General features: G+C 36.4%; 2 protein-coding genes and 1 long non-coding RNA gene across 5 annotated transcripts in view; 1 reads left to right on the forward strand and 2 right to left on the reverse strand.

Annotated features, from left to right (window-relative positions):
• Window positions 1-160: 160 nt before the first annotated feature.
• LOC118761236 lies at window positions 161-18,621 on the forward strand. Its single transcript, XR_004997233.1, has 2 exons — window positions 161-1,491; window positions 18,017-18,621. It is a non-coding gene; the product is annotated as an uncharacterized LOC118761236 (long non-coding RNA).
• On the reverse strand, window positions 5,849-7,249 carry LOC115224133 (WD repeat-containing protein 18). The gene has a single exon (XM_029794943.2). It carries the CDS (start codon window positions 7,218-7,220, stop codon window positions 5,877-5,879), a length of 1,344 nt encoding a protein of 447 aa, XP_029650803.1. The 5' UTR covers window positions 7,221-7,249; the 3' UTR covers window positions 5,849-5,876.
• The window catches only part of LOC115224149 (sphingomyelin synthase-related protein 1), a 54,891-nt gene continuing 47,205 nt past the window's right edge, over window positions 14,874-22,559 (reverse strand). For all 3 annotated transcript variants that reach the window (XM_029794944.2, XM_036498993.1, XM_036498996.1), the window contains 3 exons: window positions 20,370-20,487; window positions 17,341-17,488; window positions 14,874-15,247 (listed from right to left, as the gene is read on the reverse strand). In XM_029794944.2, the coding sequence (XP_029650804.1) occupies window positions 14,931-15,247; window positions 17,341-17,488; window positions 20,370-20,487 (583 nt within the window). In that variant the 3' untranslated portion in view covers window positions 14,874-14,930. The remainder of the gene's footprint in view (window positions 15,248-17,340; window positions 17,489-20,369; window positions 20,488-22,559) is intronic.

The raw sequence follows: 22,559 nt of genomic DNA on the forward strand, positions 1-22,559 counted from the left end.
AATCAAAACCATTAAAATACCTTTGAAAATTATTATTTTAATTTTTAATTAATATTAGAGTTATATTTAAACCCTTTCTAAACTTATTTAAAACTTTTCAGAGAGTTTAATTGTTTGTTGATTTTACATGAGATTATAATTATTACCCGACATTCTTCAGTCGTGACCTCTGCATGTCAAGTTGTTATTGTTGTTCTGTAGTCCTAAGTCACCTCTGGCACACATGTCAATTGAACTTCTAAGTGCGTAAAATAAATTCTTATGTTCCATGTAATGTAGAGGTAAGATCTCTCCTACACCTCTGAAGCGAGACCGCAATCTGGTTTCGATTCTTGGTTATAATTATTTTATTCCATTTACGTCATAAATATCTGCGAAGGACAGCAAACAATCTATCTCCTTGTCTGTAAACCTGGGGTTTATGTAAAAAGTTAGTTATATTAAATATTTTAAAACAATACTTTTCGAGGTGTCTTTGAGATATATTTTGATATTGTTTTTCCAATATGAAACCAATGTTTTTTTAAAAATCTTTATTAAAAATATGAGGTAAGGGAAATTAAGTGGACCAATGGCATGAATATGTTAAGTGGGGATATACTGCATGCCATACGTAAAAAAATACTCGATAAATTAAAATTTGCTTGTTTTAGTTCAAGAAAGAAAACGAAAACCAAACGGTAACGGGTTTTTTCCCCCGTCTCTTATTATCTAATCCTTTGGTTATTAGCATCCAGTGTATACAGACCCTTCTCATTACTGAGTCCTACATTTATTCGTTGAAAGTTCTTTATTTCATTGAATTACGCATCAATTTCTAGTACAGTCTGCGTTACTGATGACTCGTTTCATATCGGCTATCTCGCCAGAGAATAAACAAAGAATGGGAATGTGAGGATATCGCCCAAAGTATACTATGCAATACGAACTTTCGAGTCTAATTTTCATCCATGGTAGCTAATTTTATTTCCAAGTATTGAATACAATCCAGTGCTTTCTTTACTTCTGTCGCCATTATCAAGAATACCATTCCATGTTGTCACTAGACCCTTTAAAAATAGCAGTAAAGCCTCCCTTAAACAACGCCCAACCTTTAAAAAGAAGTAAGGACATATTAAGTAACGTAGTCTTATTCCTAAAAAAAAAAAAAAAAATACACGATTTTATCTGGAATGCTTTTTATCATGGATCTGCTATGATCCTTGATTAGCCCCAGACTTGACTGGAGTTAAATAATACTTTACTTTTGAATGTACATAATCAGCCTTCTCATCATTCATTAAAAAAAAATTATTAATTTTGTTAAAGCTTAGTTGGAAGCAATGCAGTACATATAGGCCTTCCTCAAGGCCCCTAAAACTACTGGGAAGAAAAGTTATCCTCAGGCCAGCAACTTGGTGGAAATACAACTGACTGGACTCTGCTACAGGCATCTAAAGGCTTGATGGTTGCGTTAAATTTGGTGATGGATAAGATCTACCATTTAGACAGGTAGGGCCTTTTCAATAAGCTTTCATGTAGTTTCTAGTAACTAAATTTACTTGGATCAAACCCTTCTATCTCACAAAAGAAAGGACACACTGAACAATGCGGTATTAGATTCACAAAATAAGATCATCACAGATGGATTGCTTTTGATTATGTTAAATCAGGGCTGATCTGGGTTTAAACAACAAGAACAATAGACACAAAACTGCTAATTTTATATCATATATTGCACAAACCACATTCACATTATTGAAATGTACAACAACGGGGTTATGTGAGGGGCAGAGTTTGCTATCATAGCAAGCATTTCAGCCTGCCACTGCCATGACATATATTTAAATTTGCAACACTATCCCACCCACTTAGTCCAGAAAACCACAAAGATAGTAGCACCAATAACTTTATTAGCTCCATGTTGTGCTGGTATGCACACTTCAGTGGAAATTTCAGAATAACAACTGTTGTACTCTGAACAAGCCCATTTCCACTGTGACAATTATCAGAATCTTCAGACTGAAAGTGTGTCCATATTAACACACTGCCCTACATTCTATGTCAGTGTGTGTAATATGGTCCTCTCTCAGAGACATAGTATTTCTGAAGCATTGGATCTGTTGATTAGACATAATCATTCAACTAATTAATTTTATGAATAGGATCATAGCTCAATTAGGACCAGAATTAGACTAAATGAGATGCAGTTTGGGTTTGTGCCAGAGAAAAGTACTATGGCCTGCCATCTTCCCAGTGTGACAACTGCAGAAGTATCTAACCAAAAGTAAACCATTGTACTTAGCATTCATTGACCTGGTGAAAGCCTTTGACAGAGTTACTTGCTCTGTAATCTGGTGGTTTCCAAAGAAGTTAGGTGTAGACAAATGGTTTGTTAGAGCTGTACAAGCCATGCATAAAGGTGCTGTCAGTAAGGTGAGAGTCAGCTATAAGTACAGTGATGACTTTCTTTAGTAGGAGTTCATTAGGGCTGGGTTCTCAGTCCCTTCTTATTTCTCCAGGCCATAACAGTTGAATTTAAGACTGGTCTGTGGGAGCTACTATTTGCTGATGACCTCACTCTTATGGTGGAATTTGTAACAGAAATGGAAAAGAAATTCCAGATACAGGAGGCGTAAGAGTGGCTGTGTGGTAAGTAGCTTGCTTACGAACCACATGGTTCCAGGTTCAGTCCCACTGCGTGGTACCTTGGGCAAGTATCTTCTACTATAGCCTCGGGCCGACCAAAGCCTTGTGAGTGGATTTGGTAGACCGAAACTGAAAGAAGCCTGTTGTATATATGTATGTGTGTCTGTGTTTGTCCTACCCCCCTGATGGTGGTGTGTTTACGTCCCCATAACTTAGCAGTTCGCCAAAAAAGACCGATAAAATAAGTACTAGGCTTACAAAGAAAAAGTTCTGGGGTTGATTTGCTCGACTGAAGGCGGTGCTCCAGCATGGCCACAGTCAAATGACTGAAACAAGTAAAAGAGTAAGAGTACAGAAGCAAAATCTGGAATGAGAGGGCTTTAAAGTTAACCTAGAGAAGACCAAAGTTGTAATTAGCAAGAAAGTAGATAAGAGTATCTTTCCATATGGTAAATAGTTCAGCTCAATATGTACGAAAGGTGTTGGAAGGAATTCCATTTGATTACCTGGTGCAAGCTATGGACACATAAAAGGTGCAGTATAATCAGTGGAAGTTTAACAGAAAGTAGTCTTTGTATGTGGCAGATGCGCAAGTACAACAAAAATATAAGGATGCACCCATGCCAACCTCCCTTCATTGGACACTAAACTCTGCTTGCGAAGACCTGTTGGGGAAAGTGAAATCGGAATCGAAATTGAACCAATCCTATGACTGGCACCCAGCAGTTGCCAGGACCGCTGGACTGACTCCTGTGCAGGTGGCAAGTGAAGAAACACCATTTCGACCCTGTGCTTGAGGAGATCCATTGAGTCAAGTACACCATCAAAATCAATGGAAACTGCAGTTGTGATCCCTGTGCCGGTGGCACATAAAAAGCACCATCTGAACGTGGTCGATGCCAGCGCCGCCTAGACTGGCTTCCGTGCCGGTGGCACGTAAAAAGCACTATCCGAATCGTGACCGATGCCAGCACCGCCTTGACTGGCTTCCGTGCCGGTGGCATGTAAAAAGCATCATCCGAATCGTGGCCGATGCCAGCACCGCCTTGACTGGCTTCTGTGCTGGTGGCACGTAAAATGCACCAATCCGATCGTGGCCGTTGCCAGCCTTGCCTGGTACCTGTGCAGGTGGCACGTAAAAAGCACCCTTTACACTCACGGAGTGGTTGGCGTTAGGAAGGGCATCCAGCTGTAGAAACACTGCCAGATCAGACTGGAGCCTGGTGCAGCTTTCTGGCTTCCCAGATCCCCAATGATGGCAATTAGATTTCCTCAAATACCCAGGAGATTTTCTAGTGGTTGTAGATAGTTTTTGTTACCTAGGTGACCTAATAAGCAGTTGAGGAGGATGTTCTGAAAGTATAGTTTGCTAGAATAAGAATAGGATGGAGAAAATCAGAGAGCAAGTACTTTTGTTGTCAATAATAGGCCTTTTAGTGTGAAAGGCAGATTGTATGATGCTTGTATAAGAAATGGCTACGCTCCATGTGAAGACTGGAGAGGAATTAACAAAGTAGAGTAAATGTTTAAAAATTTTTAATTTATCCGTTTCACATTAATCCCCTACATATAAAACTAAAAATAAATTTAAAATTACAAAAATACTTTTATAATTTACTACACCCACCATAGAAATCTCTTCTTTCCCATATTCTCACAAATTGTGTACAGAGAAAAAAATCTAAATGTAGATTTATTAAATTGCTGTGAACATATTCAGAACAGAAAAGCAATGAAACCCTAAGCATTAAAATGATGACTGTTCTGTTCTTGAAATAGTAAAAAAAAAGTTAAAGATTATTGCACGTAGGGAGTTAAATCAGTAGTTTAGTAAGTAAATATAGTACATAGATAGACAGGATGTGTCCTCTCTGTACTAGATTGTTCTATATATTATGTTTGGACAACTTTACAAACCAGCAACGAGTCATATTGTTTTAAAAGAAAATGCTTAGTTCTAGATGAAGCAGACTTGTGATTAAAGGCCTTCAAGCCATGACCATCTAGTTTGTCCAGACAATTTATCTTGGACAACATTACCAAGTGTTTTTCCTTTTTAAAGACAGTGTGATTTGAAAGATTTTGCTATTTCTAGCAAAGTCAGTAATAACATTAGCTTGAAAAGAAAATGTTTCAACTTTTAATTATACATCATGAATTGATAGGATTGTTTTTTCAGAGTTGTTGAAACTGATTGAATAAACCTACAATTAAAAGCACCCAGGGGACTATTTTAGCCATTGGCTTTTCAAGTTAATGTGTTGCTCCCTTATAAGTTCATGGAATGTAATGAAGATCTGGAATTTATTATTTTTTTGCAGGCTGGGCAACCACACAAAAACTTCCTCAACACAGCAACTGTTCTGGATTTCTTTACAACAGCAGACTTCAATTTTCAACTAGATAAACTGTAATTTAAAAAAACATTATGACTATTCAAATCCATGAACGCAATAACTTTTGAAATATATTTCTCAGAAGAGGATTAATCAAGTGATAGGATCCATTTTCTGGTCCATGGGTGTCTTTTGTAGAATTCATTGTTGCAAGCTACCAGGATACACTATATTGGAGGCCTTTGAAAAAGATCATAAGCACTGTCCTTCCATTAGCCACTAAAAGGAAGTATAAATAATTAGTTTTTTTAATGGTAAGGTTTCAAACTCTTCTTAGCCCATCTAATTGCAATGTAATTACGACAGCACCAACATCATAAAATTCCTTAATTCAATATGTTCATGTTAATCTGTTACATATTTTAACCTCGTAAATTACATCTATGTCCAATTAGATGTTAGCCTACTTACTAAAATTTTTACTCAGTTTCATAGTTTAACTTTAGTGCAAGGAAGGGGGGTATTAAATGTAAAAATGTCTAAAATAAAGATATAACAATTAAATATTTAAATGTGTATTTTTTCTTTTGTCAAAACATATCAATCATAATTTCCTTATATCAATTGAATTATTTGCGCTTGTATTGCCATAGAATGAGACCAGTAGCCTGATCAGTCCTAGACAAAAGTAGGAACGATACAACTTCTGTTGGATCATGAATACTGAACAAATGAAGATGGATAAAAAAAAAAAAAGACAATACACCATGTAAAACTGAAACAATGTTACCAAAAGTGCATTGATAGAAGTTTCGGTACTGAAAGGATACCCAAAATTAAATGAAACACACAGACTGTTTTATAGGAAGAGTTAACTAAAGGACAATATTGTAAGCATTCTTATTTATTTGATCAGGTTTCAGATAGCTTTAATATAGAGAATTCAAAGAGTTTGTTATTGACTTTCTTAACTTGTTTCAATTCATCTTTCAGTTTCTTAATCAGTTCAGTTTTCTCATATTCGTTCATATCACTGTGTCCTTCTTCATAAGGAATATCCAAACTTGTTCCGGTATTCTTTACGGCTCTATTGTATGCAACAATTACATCACCGTTTTCTTCGGTGTAAGGTTCAAATATACAAGATTGTGGTTGATTTTTCAAGAGGACAGTCCCAACAGTTTCACCTTCTTCGTCGACAGACTGAAGGTTTCGTTTCAGCTGGCCAAGTAGCCGCGTCGGTTTGTAGTTAGGGTTTAACATAGCTGGTGTGACAGGGCTAATCAAAACGTTGGTGACAGCACCTTTGTGAGGTAAGGTTCGTATACACTGGCCACTGCTGATATCCCAAATTTTAACGTTGCAGTCATCGGAACCCGAAATTAATTTGTCGCCCTCTTTTGACATTGCCAAACATGTAACTTGCTGATCGTGTCCATTAAAAGCAGTAACTCGTTTTATCATAGCTGTATCACTCGCTACATGTCTCTGTCGGCTATTTGTGTTTTCAAAGAGATCCACCGTATAGATATGTCCATTTTTAGCTCCTGCGAATAAACAACTATCTGCTGCATCCATGACAACTGACGTTATTCCCACTGGGAAGACGAAATCACATAACAACTGACCCGAACATAAATCCCACATCTTGCATGTTTGGTCAAGGGAAGCTGTTACGATTCGCGATCGAAGTCCTCCAGCACCAACGTGTATGTCAGTAATTGCCAATGAATGGTCTTTCCATGTAAATAGAGGCTCAGGTTTCAAACAGGCATCTTTCCAAATGCGTACGACATCAGTTAATGACCAAACCACTACTAAATTATCTTCGCCTCCACTAACAAATGTGATATTATCAACAAACTTGACACATGTAATATTTTGATAGTGTTTTTGAACAATGGCTAATAGATCACCAGAACTGACCTGCCAAACATAGATCTTTTCTTCGATTCCAGCCACGCAGAAGCAACCATCCGGTGAAACAGCAAGGGAAGATATTTTTTTTGGAAATACAACTTTGCTCTGCATCTGTTCCCGCCTTTGTAATGTCCACACGTGTAACACAGACCGTGCGTTATTAGCAGCTAAAAGATATTCGCCAGCAATCAAAGCCAAGCCTCTAGAGGTTGTACTACCTCCCTTGTAGTAAGACAAACTGGTTCCTGAATGGAAATCCCACATACAAACATTCCAATGTTCTCCTGAAGTGTCTGTTGTAAACAGAACCTCATTACTTTTCTTTGTCGTCGCCATTTTCAAATAATAATGCAATGTTACATTAGTTATCTCCCTTAGCTACTTTACGGAAAATACCGAAGTTAACTCGGGATTTTAATCCAATATAGAGTATTGCCGGCGGAACCTATACAAGGTCGTTCGACTCAGCAGAAATAACAGTCAAATCTCTCTCAAACCACACTTTACTTTCTTAAAAAAGGAACAACATATTGGGCAATATGTTCTGAATAAAAGATGTAAGAGTTACTGCTGGAACACTTGATGAGAGTAAGGGCTGACTGGTGCGGGGTGGTGGTAAACAACAAGTATTTTATTCCTCAGTGATATACAACTTTTAGTTTTTATTTTTGTTTAATTAGACAGAAATCATAAATTTTAACAAATTTAATATTGTTTACATTTATCTTTAACACTAATTATTAGAAATTTATAAAGAACCGGCAAAGTCCCAATTAGTCTTTAAATGATGCAAGCATTCGGTAATGGGCTCACTCATCTCGTAGAATGACCAGTTTTGCATCTTTTTCCTTAAAGTTTTAGCAATTAAGCACCTTCCTTTCATCCTAATTTATGGATTTAAAAAAATAATTTATTACTAAAACTTAAAATGTTCAGTGATATGAAAGTATAGAGTAACTTAGGTGGGAGGGTGATGTTTAGTTGTGGTTATAATAGTCACTGTTAGCAAAGTGTATAATTTTTTTGTCTATATAAAAATCTGCATACATTGGAACCCATGGTTGACAATATATTCCAAGCTGTTGTTCTCTGTTTATAGAAGTTTCATTATTAACTATTCTGTGATTAGAATGAAATAACATTTTAAAATCTGAAGGTAAGTGTGATAAGTGAAATGAAATGAACCCGAGGGTATGCTTGTGGAAATGCCAAAACAAAAAATTTAAAACGTTTCAAGAACAGCATTAAAAATAAAATCTTATGCGCACATACACACATTACGAAATCCTGGCTATAATTACAGCAATGAATTCATGTGATGTGTTGTTGGAGGGAGAGAACGGGAGAACAGCAGAAAAGACTGCTATAGTTTGTTTCGTGAAATCGAGAATAGATGAGTCATACTTCCCCACAAACCCTGAAACACGTATCTGGTATTTAGTATCTACTAAACCCTAAGTTGGAGACATGGAACCTAAGCATTTATGCATTCATATAAGTGAACAAGGTCTTCGTCATTAAATTTATTTTCTTTAAATTTTCCTTAAATTAGGATGTCTTTTCTATGGTGTGTGTGTGTGTTTGCCAAAATTTATGGGGAAGTCGATTATTAGATTAAAATAACTAAAGTAAATATGCAAATGACAGAATCCATGGCGTAAAGTTGCAGTAGGGATTTGAAACCTAACTGCTAGATCATGAGTGAACCACCACAGTTTCATGTGATCAGTCTATAAGTTGACTAATCAGTGTGAGACTGTGGTGTGATAAGGTTTTCTCAAATGTTCTAAAATTTGACTTCTTGTCACCAATAAAAATTGTTTTTGGCTCTCAATCTTAGTGTTGAAAGCAGCTGATTCGCTCATGCCTCTATCCACTCTTGCCATGCAGATGACCAATGACACCACAAGTGGCCTCAGAGGTTTGTGCAGATGACTGTATTCTTGGACTGACCGCTTTCTATATTTTTAGAACAGTTTTTCTCTCCTTTCATTTGGTAATTATTGATATTCATTGTAATTCGCCAACGTGAAATGTTTTTATGTCTAGCAATAAATATTACAGCTAAATGTTTATGAGTTTGTTTCAGTTATTTTTCACGCAGCCAACATGTCTTCATTGACTGGCTCAACTTTTTCCATTCTGAGATTTCAGACAATTAAAATAGTTATTCCCTCTCCATCTGCAACTTTTAGAGATAACATATCTCTCTTTCTCTCTGCCACTAGTAGACAACTAACATGTTGCAATGGCAAACCTCATGGTAGCCTTATACCATTACCTTTCTCCTTTCACACAGTAGTAAATCCCTACCAGAGGTTCTCTATTAACTAATATTTGTATTTCTAAATCGTAGCAGTTCTGATAAACTTTGTAATTGTTGAATAATATCTATAATGAGTATAAATTATCTTGCATCAGTATCTCTCAATTATGCAACATGCAGCCTTTTCTCAGCCAGCCTCTTCTCTATGCCACAATCTACTGGTTACAATTGGTGACCTCTAACATGTTACATCATAACCATTACAAGTGGAGATCTCTACTAATTGCATTCAACTGTTACCTTACATCCATACATTCTTGTGAATTAGGTCATCAGCATACATGAGTTCCCACTAACAGCCTGTCTATAACTCCTCTGTTATGGTTTGGAGAACAATAATTATCAAAAGGGAGCTAAAAATTAAGCTCCGATGGACATCTACCTGCACACTATATACCTTGTTGAACTCATTGCCAGTTATCTTTTTGCTGACATTATCTTTGTATATAACTTGCATGGCTCTTAGAAACCAATTGTCTTCATCTGGTTTTCTTAGTGATTGCAAGAGTACAGAGTGCTGTGGCCCTATCAAAGGCCATCATGTGGATAAATGCTCAGTATAGTGGCTTGCATTTAGCTAAAAATTCACCTGGAAATCTGGCAGAATTCAAAAATCTTCATATCCACAAAACACTCTCTAAAGGGGACTCTCCACTCTTGCACCAATTTATATTATTGGCACACATTATGGAAACCAGTACCACTAATTATCTAACTGGATACTTAAATTATTTATTATTGGTTGAAATGTGCTGATTCACATCATTCTCACTCTAACTGTTCAGGTAAATTTTTTTGATGAAAAGTTCTACTTTCACTGTTTTAAGACAAAATTCCAAACCTTATCAAAGAATTTGAACTGCCACTAGCATTCCACACATATTACAACTGAAAGAAGTTGTGGTATATTTTGTTTGCAAACTGTATTCTAATGAATCTTGCATGGATGATTCCAATGTTGAACTTCTGAGAATGAAAATGTTTTGTTACAAAATCAGGAATGTGCTGAGTATACCTCAATCACTGATGTCTATGAAGAGCATTTCAAAAGAATTGTTATTCAAGCAAGTATTAAAATTTGAGAGTGAATGACACATGTGGAAGGCCTCTGGAGGAAAAGAGAAGAAATTAATTCCAGTTTGAATGATACTACCACTAGCAAAAGATGTCAATCTTGAAATAAAATGCTCCTGTTCAAACATGTCCACTGTGCAAGTGTAACAATGTAAAATTGAGATGTGCATCATTTAACATCTTGTGCAAGTGGAAATATATAGAGGAATGACAATTTCTAAGTCAACAGGCATTAATTAATATTTGTATGCTAATCACAAATATTAAAACACTTTCTACAAATTAATATTGCTTTTCTTCAAATTTGGGCTGTTTGGAATCTGATTTGAAGGTGTGGCCTTTATATTCCTCTCTCTCTGTTATATATACATAAATACGGACGTAATAAATAACAGCTAGCCTTTGGCCGCCCTTTTTGAACCCTGTTGTGTCCACTACTCTGATTGGTTGGTATTGGTGCAACTTGTCTCTTGCTCTATTGCGTGCCAATATGCAACCCAACCAATCGCAGCCTTCTGATAAGGTCACGTGAGACAGTCTCTTCTAAACCTCCAGTGAGCCGACTGCACCCTATAAAACTCTAGCTTCACATCAAGTTGAGGTCTTTCGGTTCCAGACCTTTTAGGTCTAGCCACTGACCACACAAGATACAGCCAGCTCCAGGAACAACACAACAGTCACTAACTTTGTCCAACAGCATTCAGTGACCCCCTATCTCTGTCGCCACCATTTGTCCTAACATCAACATCATCTCTACGTACACAGCAACCAGCAACACTCGCACAGGTTCCAACACAACACTTCGTGATTTACTTCACCATGGTTAACAGCAAATACAACCTCCTGTAACAAGTGACTGGCAGCAGCATTATAGCCATGATTTCACGTACAACATGTACCTCGACAAGCTCTACATTACTGCCACAACTTCTTGCTACAGCATTTCAACTATTGTGTGCTTTGACTATGAACTGGTATTTATCATCCTTGTGTTTGAATATTATTCTAACACCATATTATAGACTCTTTCAAAGCTCTGTACTTATCACACACATCCATCTTTGTACACACTTTGTTCTCATGACGGCCTGTCTATTATTATGCATATATGACGCACACGCGTTAACATATAAATAAAATCTTCTCTTAAACATTCCATCCGGTTGTGTCTCTCTTTTCCTTCTGGCACATATACGTATTTATTCTTTTCATATTTATTGTATCGGTCGTGTGATGTGCAAAGGAGCCATTCTCATCACATGGTCATTTACAAATTTGAAATGATTGATGGCTAGGACATTCCACTAAGAATTATTTGATGTACCCACCTGGGCCCAATATGCTTTGATACCACTAATTTGCCCCTGGGCCCAATACACTTTGACCATTGAACCAAATCTCCCTCAAATTATACTCATCTTAGAAAAGAAGGTAACATTTGATAATTTAGTACCAAGGGCATTGTTTATGCAGAACAGACAAGGTGGTCAGTACTGGAATGTCTTTGACTGTAGGCCACCTCAGTCAGGACTGATATAGGGCTAAACAGAACAACTATTTATCTATCTACCTAGGTTCTGTAATATGTACAAACATTCATTTGTGAACCTGAATTTCTCTATTTCTGCCTCTACATTTTCACTTAACCCTTAATCAGATGCAACAATTATCTCAGTAATCTTAATCTATGAATTGAGAAACTATTAAAGACTGTCAACATATTTTTATCCATCATCCAGTTTAACATTACTGGTTCTTATGTAATTTTTATGGCATTCATGCTGTTGCATGTATATAAACCAGATGTTTTTTTTAGAACCGAAGATAAAAAAAACTCAATTTGCTGTTTCCTACTGCAGTAATGTCATTGCTTTCTCCTTCATTTCCCCATACAAGTCACACAGATTCTTGCAAAAGTCATAGACAGTGTCATTCTTTCTCTCAATATACCAAACAAATTAAGATTTCATACACCTATAATTCTTAACCTGGTGAAAAATTTCAGGATTCTATGGAGACATTTCAGTGGGGAAATTGATTTTAGGATGAAAAATTCATCATTGTTATTTGCTAGATTTATTTCCCTTAAAGTTGATTCTAATGTTAGGAGTCATGCAATAAATTGTACTGTAGTACATGAGACAACTTTTTTCTTGTCATATGTAAACTGCAGGAGTGGGTGGGTTTGTAGGATTAGGATGGTGAATTGTTAAATGAAGAAGACATAAAAGAAAAAAATCCCCCCCAAAATGTGACTCAGTATTATCTTTGGTATGAAGTGCTATTTTATATTTAAAGAAAATGAGTATGTAGGTGTTGGGCATCTGATGATGATATACAGACATAGCATTTATAGACACATAACATCTGTGCCAGTGACATGTAAAAAGCACCCACTTCACTCTCAGAGTGGTTGGCATCAGGAAGGGCATCCAGCTGTAGAAACCAAGCCAAAATCAGACTGGAACCTGGTGCAACTCTGACTTACCAGTTCCAGTCAAATCTTCTAACCCATGGAAAGTAGATGTTAAAAGATAATGATGATGAGTTCTGACTCTTATAAAGTGATCAGCACTAGTAACTTTGTATTCATTCTATTATTTGCAGAAAGGATAGGGTGGGGGACAGAAATTTATTTAAAATAGAGAACTTGAAAGATCTCTTAGTGGATAGTGGATAGTTGATGTTTGGGCAGATCTATGATTAAAGCTGTTCCATTCAAGACCATTCCTTCTGTTTAAGGTCATTTTGGACTGCATTATTCAATGTTCTTGTTTAGATTCTGGTTAGCCTTAATCTAGGAAAACTATGATAAAAGGATTTCTAGCCAAAACTATCCTGTCTTTTGAAAATTTGTGACAACATTATCCCATATTTCCTTCTTTCTTTAAAACAGTAAGGTGTGGTTTAAGGGAAACTTGGGTGTTATTTCTAGCAGGTTGAAAAACTATGTAGGGACTCATTCCTTGTCACATTACAATTGTAGAGAATTAGGCCAATATTTTGACCTTAGTTTAAAGTCAAGAATTCCTATCATTGCGGAAAAAAAAGTCACTTGATTAACAGAATCATTAGAGCAGTGTTTTCCAACCTCTTTTGTCCTATGCCTCACTTTGATTTAAAAAAAGCAAAACAAGAGAGTGCTCCTCCATGAACAAAGCGTGTGTGTGTGTGTATATATAAAAAGTTTTAATTAGAATTTTATTGCAAGTTTAATCACTTGTTACTTACAACCAATTCTCTAGTTACCCATAACCACCATAATATTGTCATACCTTACCTTGAGAAACACTGCTGGCATTTTTGTTCTGATACTGTTACAGTATCAGACAAAATGCCTGCAGTATTTATCAAATCTCACCAATGCTGACTGTTTTTCAGCCTTCTCTAACCTATAACAACAAAAAGGCTTCAAAGGACTGGAAGAAAGTGGGTAGCAGAGAACAATAGAACATACCTGAAAGAGAAGCTAGACATCAAATATACCTTGTAAGGGAAAAAGCAAAAAACAGTGGTTAATGCATAAAAAGAGACAAGAAAGGATGCCCTTCAGACTAGTTGAAGACAAGACAGCCTCTCAAGTGTTGGTTCCACAATAAAACTCTCTTATTATACTCTGTAAAGTGGTTTGTAAACTTCTGTTAACATCCAGTCATAGAAATCATAATGGAATGTAGGAGTGAGAAAATGGTTTTCTTACTTGTCTAGCTGGGCAGGAATTTTGAACAAAGATCATTTGAAAGGGGAGTGGTCATTGGAGGAGGTGATCTTGTATCAGATGAAGAAAGGTAAAATTTTGAACAAGAAATCACTCATACCAGCAAAGGAGCTGGCTGTAAATGATGATGATAATGCTATATATGTATGCTTTGAAGGCGGCGAGCTGGCAGAGACGTTAGCACGCTGAGTTCAAATTCCGCTGAGGTCGACTTTGCCTTTCATCCTTTCGGGGTCGATAAATTAAGTACCAGTTATGCACTGGGGTCGATGTAATCGACTTAATCCGTTTGTCTGTCCTTGTTTGTCCTCCCTGTGTTTAGCCCTTTGTGGGTAGTAAAGAAATAGTTATATATGTATATGCTTGTGTAGGTTTCTGAATTTGATACACTGTTTTAGATTTTATATTGGTTGTAAAAAATGAGATTCAGTGACAATAATACATCAATTATAAAAGTGAAATAAGTTATAAGTAAACACCAAAAAGAGTTAGTTCAGGTTTTGAAGATCACAGGTTTACTCCATTAGGGCTGACCAGGGTTAAGCAACAATTAGCATTCTACCCATCCACTGCACACTAGCTCCATAAGTCAGAGGTCAACACTAACTTGATAAGCCAGTTTCTTTTAAACTTAAAGATATATGCTATAATAATTTATCTTGGTGATTTATGAAAGGGGATTATTTCACAGGGGTTTTGTATTGCTGGAATTAATTAACCAAAACTATTGAATTATTACTCTTTAACTCTTTTCTCTGTACCAGTTCAAATCATTTCAAAAATTTTTTTATTTGAAAAATAATTTTTAACTGAATGAAAATTTAAAAAACATATCACAAACAATAAAAATAAAAGAGAAATTCAAATCAAATGAAAATGTTAAATAAAATTTAATTAAAAAAATTTTTAAAGCATTTTTGTATATATACTATTTTTTAAAATTTTCCCTGAGAAATTTTGGCCAACTCAGAGGCCATTCATATTCATTTGGTACAATACCATCACATTTGGATTCAAAAAATGAGAAGAGTGGAAACCAAATTTTCGTTCTTTTGGAGTCTCTTTGCATTAAAGCACGGTTGTTGGCTAATGTGTGATAGTAGAGAAAGAGACGGGTAGTGATGTAAAAAGCAATAAAGACATCAATTGAATAGTGTTCATGGGCTGCAAGGATGAAAAAGATGCCGAAAAGATTCAAGACCCAGGTGATAGTATGGATGTAGTAAAACCGCTGCCGGGATGTATCTGTAATAAACAAAGAACAACAACATTATTATCACATGAAAGTGGTGTGGGAAACAGTCTTCTGAACAGGTTTTTCAACAAGGATGAGGCAAGTAAATATATATTTTGACAGCCTGTAGACACGATACACTTTCTGTCCTTTTCCACCTCACTATCTAACAGGAAAATATAGAGAGGGAGAGACTGAGTGGTGTGATGTGTATGTTTGCTAGTATACTTTTTTTATTATCTCATCATCATCATTTAATGTTTGTCGTCCATGCTGGTATGGGTTGGACTGTTTGATCAGGGCTGGCAAGCTGAGTCACTGTACCAGACTCCAGTCTGATTTGGCATGGTTTCTACAGCTGAATGCTCTTCCTAATGCCAACCACTCAGAGTGTAATGGGTGCTTTTACATGCCACCAGTGTTTACCACAACTGTGAATTTACTTGGCTTGATAGGTCTTCTTCTCAAGCACAACATAATGCCAAAGGTCTTGGTCATTCATCATTGCCTCCATAAAGCCCAACACTTGAAAGGAGCTTTTCATGTGCTACCAGCATCAGCCACTTTGCCTCTATGAGCTCCAATGCTTGAAAGGTGCTTTTTATGTGCCACCGACATGGGTGCCAGTTATGTGACACCGGCATCAGCTATGACTATGATTTCACTTGACTTGACAGGTCTCCTCAAGCAATATGATTTCACTTGGCTTGATGGATCTTCTCAAGCATGTATTTTTTTATATCCTTTGAATATAATTTTATTTGGTATGGAGTACCTAACCACATCTGGTGACACAGTAGTATACTATGTTGCAATGTACCATTTGGAGATCACTGGTGTAAGACATTAACAAATTATGCTGAATTAGGGAAAATAAATAACAGAATTTAAAGTCCCTCTTACCATGTCATTACCATCATCATTTAATGTCTACCTTCCATGATGGCATGGATTGGATGGTTGGATGCCCTTCCTAACATTAACCACCCTGCAGAGTGGGATGAGTGCTTTTTATGTGGTACAAGCACAGGTGAGGTCAGTTTTGGAATGGTTTTTACAGCTGGATGCCCCTCTAAATGCCAACCACTTTACAGTGTGGACTGAATACTTTTTACATGGCACCAGCACTGGGAGGGTCACCAAGTAACTTGCAAGACAAAGATCATTTGAAAGGGGAGTAGTCATTGGAGGAGGTGATCTTGTATCAGATAAAGAAAGGTAAAAGTGTGACAGAGAAGTAGAAACAGGTGTCTTGCTGTAGTGGAGGTACTCTTTTAATTCCACATTTTCAAGCTATAGCTTTGAATTAAAAATATTTTCTAAATAATTTTTTATTCAAGTGTCAATTAGAAGAGGTTCCTATCATTGGCTAGACAGATTATGGCAAGCAGAAGAGGTGCTATACAATAGCTGCAGTAAGGTTTGAACTTTTGAGTATGCAATCACAAGTTGAGTAACTTAAGCACTGTATGACAAAGTAGGGTTTTACATTTTATAAGCTTCATAAGTATAGTATGGTTGAATGGTTCAGGAAGTCTCAGTTTTAATACCACAGCATAGCATCTTGGGCAGGTGTCCTGTACTACAGCCTCAGGTCAACCCATATCTTGTGAGTAAAATTGAGCAGACAAAAATTGGATAGAAACCTGTCAGACAAATGGTACAGGTCTCGTCACATTGATTCTACCTGAGAATTACATTTGAGGTACACATGCCTGTGAAATACTTGATCATTTATATGCTAATTCAGTGAGTTTGGTAGTTTAGTTCATTAAACAACTGAACATACCAACATCATCATCATCTCATTTAACATCCATTTTCCATGCTGGCATAGGTTGGATGGTTTGATTGGCATGGTTTCTATGGGTGGATGCCCTTTCTAACGCCAACCACTCCACAGAGTTCAAAATCCTGAGATCCATTTTTAATTTAAAGGATATATAATCAAATATCGTTTGAACAAGCATCCAAACCACTCTTAAATCACATCCTACTGTGCCCAGATCTAAAACATCCAATTATAGGGATGCTGGATTGTAGTTGACTTGGGCTGGAGGAATGACAATATAAGTGATGAAATGAGAATTTGTAGAGTACTTACATTCAGAGATGAAAAAATTTAACATTGTGATGCAAACTGTATGGCCACTGAACATATAGTCACCACATGTACGTACACCTTGGAGTGTCATACCAAATCCAGTAGCAATTTCTAAAGTACGTGTCAACTTTGCCCAGATATCATTGTCCTGTACCAAGTAAAGAAATTTCTACATATTTACCATGTATAATCAAAATAGTTAAGTTAGTCTTAACTGTATTAAATATATACAGTTAGCAATAAGAAGCTACTTATAAATATTAAACAATATCAGTTAAGGACTAATATTATTTTAATTATTCCAGTGAGTACAGACAATAAACCCAGATATATTTCAATCCCATTAGACAACCTCAGTGAAGTATAGATTTCCCTGTACATGTCAAAATAGTGATGAAAGGAAAACAAGCACTTATACAATATTGTACACTAGTTGGCATACAAAAGTATTAGTAATATTTTTTAGAGAATAAATAACTCAGAGATTCTGTTTGCATGAAAAGTAATGATTAAGTTAGTTCTAATATATTTAATGAAATTAAAAAGCAAATTGGACATAATTATGAAGAGAGGGAAAAATAATATTAGTCAATGAGCAATACAGGCTGCAACAGGTATTTATAAACACAAGCCATAAATGTACCAAATTTTAATTTGTTTTCTGTTTTTTTTCCAGATGTACTGACAGCTTCAACATGATAGATTTCAATCTGACATATTGTGCTCATATTCTAGCTACCAACCACAGAGAATAAGATATTAGCTTGTAGCTGAGTCCTTTGAATTTGAGATTGGGAAAGAACCAGGGGTCTCTGGCAATGATGTATTAACTGTGTCAAGAGAAAGATACACTCTCAGTTGTCAGGATGGCTGATCTCATCCAACAAGTCCAAGACATCATCAAGGACAATTCCAGCAGGTTAATGAAAGCCATTACCAAGGTGGCAATGCCCAATATCAGATTTTTGGTACATAAAGACATCAGGTATTTGTCCTACATGATAAGGAAACAACAGTCTCACATTCATTAAGAATCAGGAGAACTGCCTGATCATGTGACTCCAACATCACATGGTCAGCTAACTCATTGGATTTGAATCCCTGATTGCTACTGCTGCATCAGAAGTGTTGTTGGGGGTTAGACGATGACTACTGCTGTGGGTGTGGTGGATGAGAACCACCTAATCTTGTTTTGCATCAGAACTGAAGATGGCTTCATTGAACAGCTCCTTTGACAAATCTAAATGAATGTCCCTATTTTGTGGGAGTATGTTACTTTTACTGACTGGTGTTATATTTTCCTTCAATTTTTATTGTTCATGGTTGCCTGGTGCATCTCTATGTCTATATATATGGGGTCAGAATTTGACAGTATTTTGTGGAACTAATTCAGGTATCTATAATTCTGCAGAACATGCAAGCTCTTTGGAAATACAGACCATAAAACCAAAATTTATATTTTCTGTATTGCTGCATGATACAAAACCATGGACAAATCTGGAGTGATTTAGATATTTTGGAAGTCTTTCAAATGAGATGAATCCCAGAAGGATTACAGATTAAATTAACCATCTCAAGAGTGATTACATTTGACAAACTAGCCTTTTCAGTTGATCATTTCTGATTTTATATGGAAACAAAAGTTATACAGTTGCAAAAGCCATGAGAATAAACCCCAACCAAAATCCTAGAGATGAAGTGAGATTACAGAAACTATTTTTCTAGGTTTATAACCTTTCTAGTTCTGGTGGTGTAATAAAATGTAAAGCGGTTAGTGTTAGGAAGGTCATCAAGAGTAAAAATCATGCCATTAAAGGAAAGAATGAATTTGGAAGACAAGCAGGCATGAATTCCAGAAGACCCAATGCAAGTAACCCATCTAAAAGAAAAGTAATTCTAAATAAAAATACTGATTCATACCAGAGAGGAATCTTTAGCTGTACAGCAGACATACTCTTCAGTTTCACTAGTATAATAAACTGCATAAAGTCTGCATTGTAAAATGGTTGTTGGTAATTGAAAGTACATCACTTGCACAAGCATGGAAAAGTGGACATTAAAAGGACAATGATGATCTAACCATAACTATTCCAAAAAAAGTGACATGTACAACAAAGATAGTTGTGTGAAGCTGTTACTGTGTGCCAGATGACAAAAGCTATGTGACAAGTAGCAAGATGCTGAGAGACACAATCTGTTCATGCCAACATGAAATGTTTGTGAAATAATAAAGATTTTTCAGTATTAAATGTAAATCCCAATCATCATTAGCTGTTTTACTGCTGATTATGTACAGAGTATATGAGAATATTCCAGCTAGAAACCATTATTTTTTAAAGTATGGGTAAATAATGTTCTTTCCAAAAGGCCTGATCTAAAGATGAGGTTAGTTTGAAAAATCAGACTTATTGAAAATACCTCATTTTGGATATTTACACATTTAATTAAAAGAGATAAATAGGAATCTGAAAGTGATATTTTTGCCTAAAAGAGTAACCTTTTCTCTCCCCACTATTCTTCCTAGTATGTTAGAATGGGAAATGAAGACAGCTAAATCTAAAGGTAAAGATAGGGCTGTGGAGTAAAGAAGCTTGCTTCATAATTACATGGTTCTCAGTTTGATTCCACTATATGACACTTTGGGCAAATGTCTTGTGTCCACTCAAATCTTGTGAGTGAAACTGGATAAATAGAAATTATGCAGAAGCCTATTGAATGAACTGTACCAGTTCTTTGGTGCTAGACTTAATCCATTGCTCAGTTTAACACCAGCACTAGCTCTTGGATGCCTTTACTGGATTTGTTCATTCTGAGGATAACTAGACATCTTCAAGTGTTGCTGCTTTCTACTGCAGCAATCAATGAATCATGATTTCTCCTTCCCATTCCCTCCAACTGGCTTCTGAGGTCTTGCAAAATATGGTCCCTGTCATGAAAAAAAAAAGGAAAGCAAAACAAGAATTAAAAAAAATAACTGAGGAACTTGGACAGGTTAATTAAAGGATTCTAAGTGAGGACTCAAAATATACCTTAGCTTCACACTGCAGGTGTACTCCAGGCACAGATAGTGATGTAATAAGCATTGTAACACAGCGTAACAAGAATACAGTACCCATCAGGGAAAACATTCTTCGCATTAAAATAAACCTGAAAAAGAAATAAAAAACCTAATAAAAATCAAGTGAACTGAGCGGTCAATGATTAAGCAAAACTAACTTCCATAAATATTTTCTCCATATGGTCAGTACTCTTACATTGTTGTTTAATCCCTTGACAGCACCAATCAACAAGATCTATCATCAAAAGCATTCCGGCTGGCATTATCTCATCTCTTTGTATATATAAGACTACATTGTGCTATGTAACCTTCTTTATTTAAGTGTATGATTTGAGGGATTTAGTTGCTATTTCTAGTGTGATCACTATGGGTTCCCTCACTGGCTTGTATGGTACCAGTGTGTGTGTGTATGTGTGTGCACGTGCGCAGTGTAGTAAATTGATAAGTCTGCTTTGCAGTCAAAGTTCTAAGTTGTAACCTATGTAGGTGATAGTGGAAAAGGGTCTTCTCATTTAACATTGGGCTGACCCTAGCCACTTAACTGAAACTGAATAAACAATAATTGTGTGGAAGCCTACCAGCCGGACTGTATTTACAAGTTAAAGTCCTAGCCTTGTCATAAATTCTGCATGAGGACCGTGTTAAAGGTACAAGTATCAGTAAAATTCTGAAATTTGCAGTCATACATAAGGGAGTAAAATTTTTGCTTGTTATGTGCCACAAAATAACTGAGATAAAAGGTTTGAGGGGTGTGTTAAAAACTGATGAGAGTGTGTGTGTATGTATCATCATCTCATTCAATGTTCATATTCCATGCCAGCATGGGTTGGACGTTTGACAGGATTTGAAGAGTCAGAAGGCTGTAGTAGCTCCAATGTCTGTTTTTGGCAAGGTTTCTATGGATGGTTGCCCTCCATAATGTCACCCACTTTACAAAGTATACTGGTGTATTGAGTGCTTCCGTTGTGGCACCAGCACAAAAGAGGTTACCAAGTAACAGGCAAGACAAGATTCCTGTAACAGAGTAGGGGAGTCAGTACCAAGGGAGGTGGATTTGTGCCAGGTGTTGACAGGCTAGAAAGTACGACAGAGGAGATACATAGTTACATCAAGAAAAGAGGAAAGACTGGCGAAAAGATGTCAGGGCATAGCTTCATGGTACAAGAAGGAGAATAAAAAGAGAATAGGGAGTAAGATTTGAGGGTGATGAGAGTGTGAAAGAAAAGTAGCAGACAGTATAGATGAGGACAGAAATGAATGCTGTGTATGGTGAACATGAATTGAGGTGCAGACGATAGTGAATCTCAGTTTTGGGGATTGTGAGGAAAATAGGAATGGACTGACGAGAGTGTGAAAGAAAAGTGGCAGACTGATAGTATAATAAAACTAGGTAAATGAGAAATAAGGAGATGATGTAAAATGTGGGTGAAAGAGAAGTTGAAGAGACAAAGGTCAGAGGCATGCAGGAGTTGATATTGAAGAATAACAGAGATAGGGCATTGATGGCAGATATGAGATGGTGCTCAGTGGAAATAAAGGGGTAAGGGATGATGTTAGGAGTAAGGGATGACTGGTAAGGGAAATGATTCCAAAGAGGACAACTGGCGGAATGAAAAAGTGGAATGGTGTATGTGCACTTCAGGTCTCATATAATTACAGCAACTAAGGATACAGTGCCATAGCTAGAAGATTAATGAAGGATGAGTGTTATGAAGATGATTTGCAGGAAAGGTACAGATTGGGTGCAGGGGTATAGATGTGCACACATGAAAAAGTTAATGTTAAAACAAGAATTATATATATATATGTGTGTGTAAAGTAGCAGCACATCAAACTATAGTTACATATGAGGGGAGAGAGAAGGTGAATGAAAGAAAGAGAGGGAGAGAAAATGATATTAAATATATTAGCTTCAAATTTTGGCACAAGGCCAGTAATTTTAGGGGCCAGGCTAAGTCAATTACATTGAACCCAATCCTTGACCGGTACTTATTTTATTGAGGACGAAATGCCACTAATGATTCTGTCAGCTCACTACTCAAGTAATATTAAATATATTGAATTGAAAAGTAATTAAAATATAGAGTTATCTCCCTTTAAATAATTATACTGGTATATCTAAATATATCTATTTCATCTTTCTGGGATCAATAAAGTAAAA

The sequence above is a fragment of the Octopus sinensis genome, linkage group LG2 (genome assembly GCF_006345805.1).
Source record: "Octopus sinensis linkage group LG2, ASM634580v1, whole genome shotgun sequence".
In the NCBI taxonomy this organism is placed as follows: Eukaryota; Metazoa; Mollusca; class Cephalopoda; order Octopoda; family Octopodidae; genus Octopus; species Octopus sinensis.

What these genes read in the sequence shown, in the direction of transcription:
- LOC115224133 (XM_029794943.2), bottom strand. Translation starts at nt 7,220, where the DNA reads ATGGCGACGACAAAGAAAAGTAATGAGGTTCTGTTTACAACAGACACT.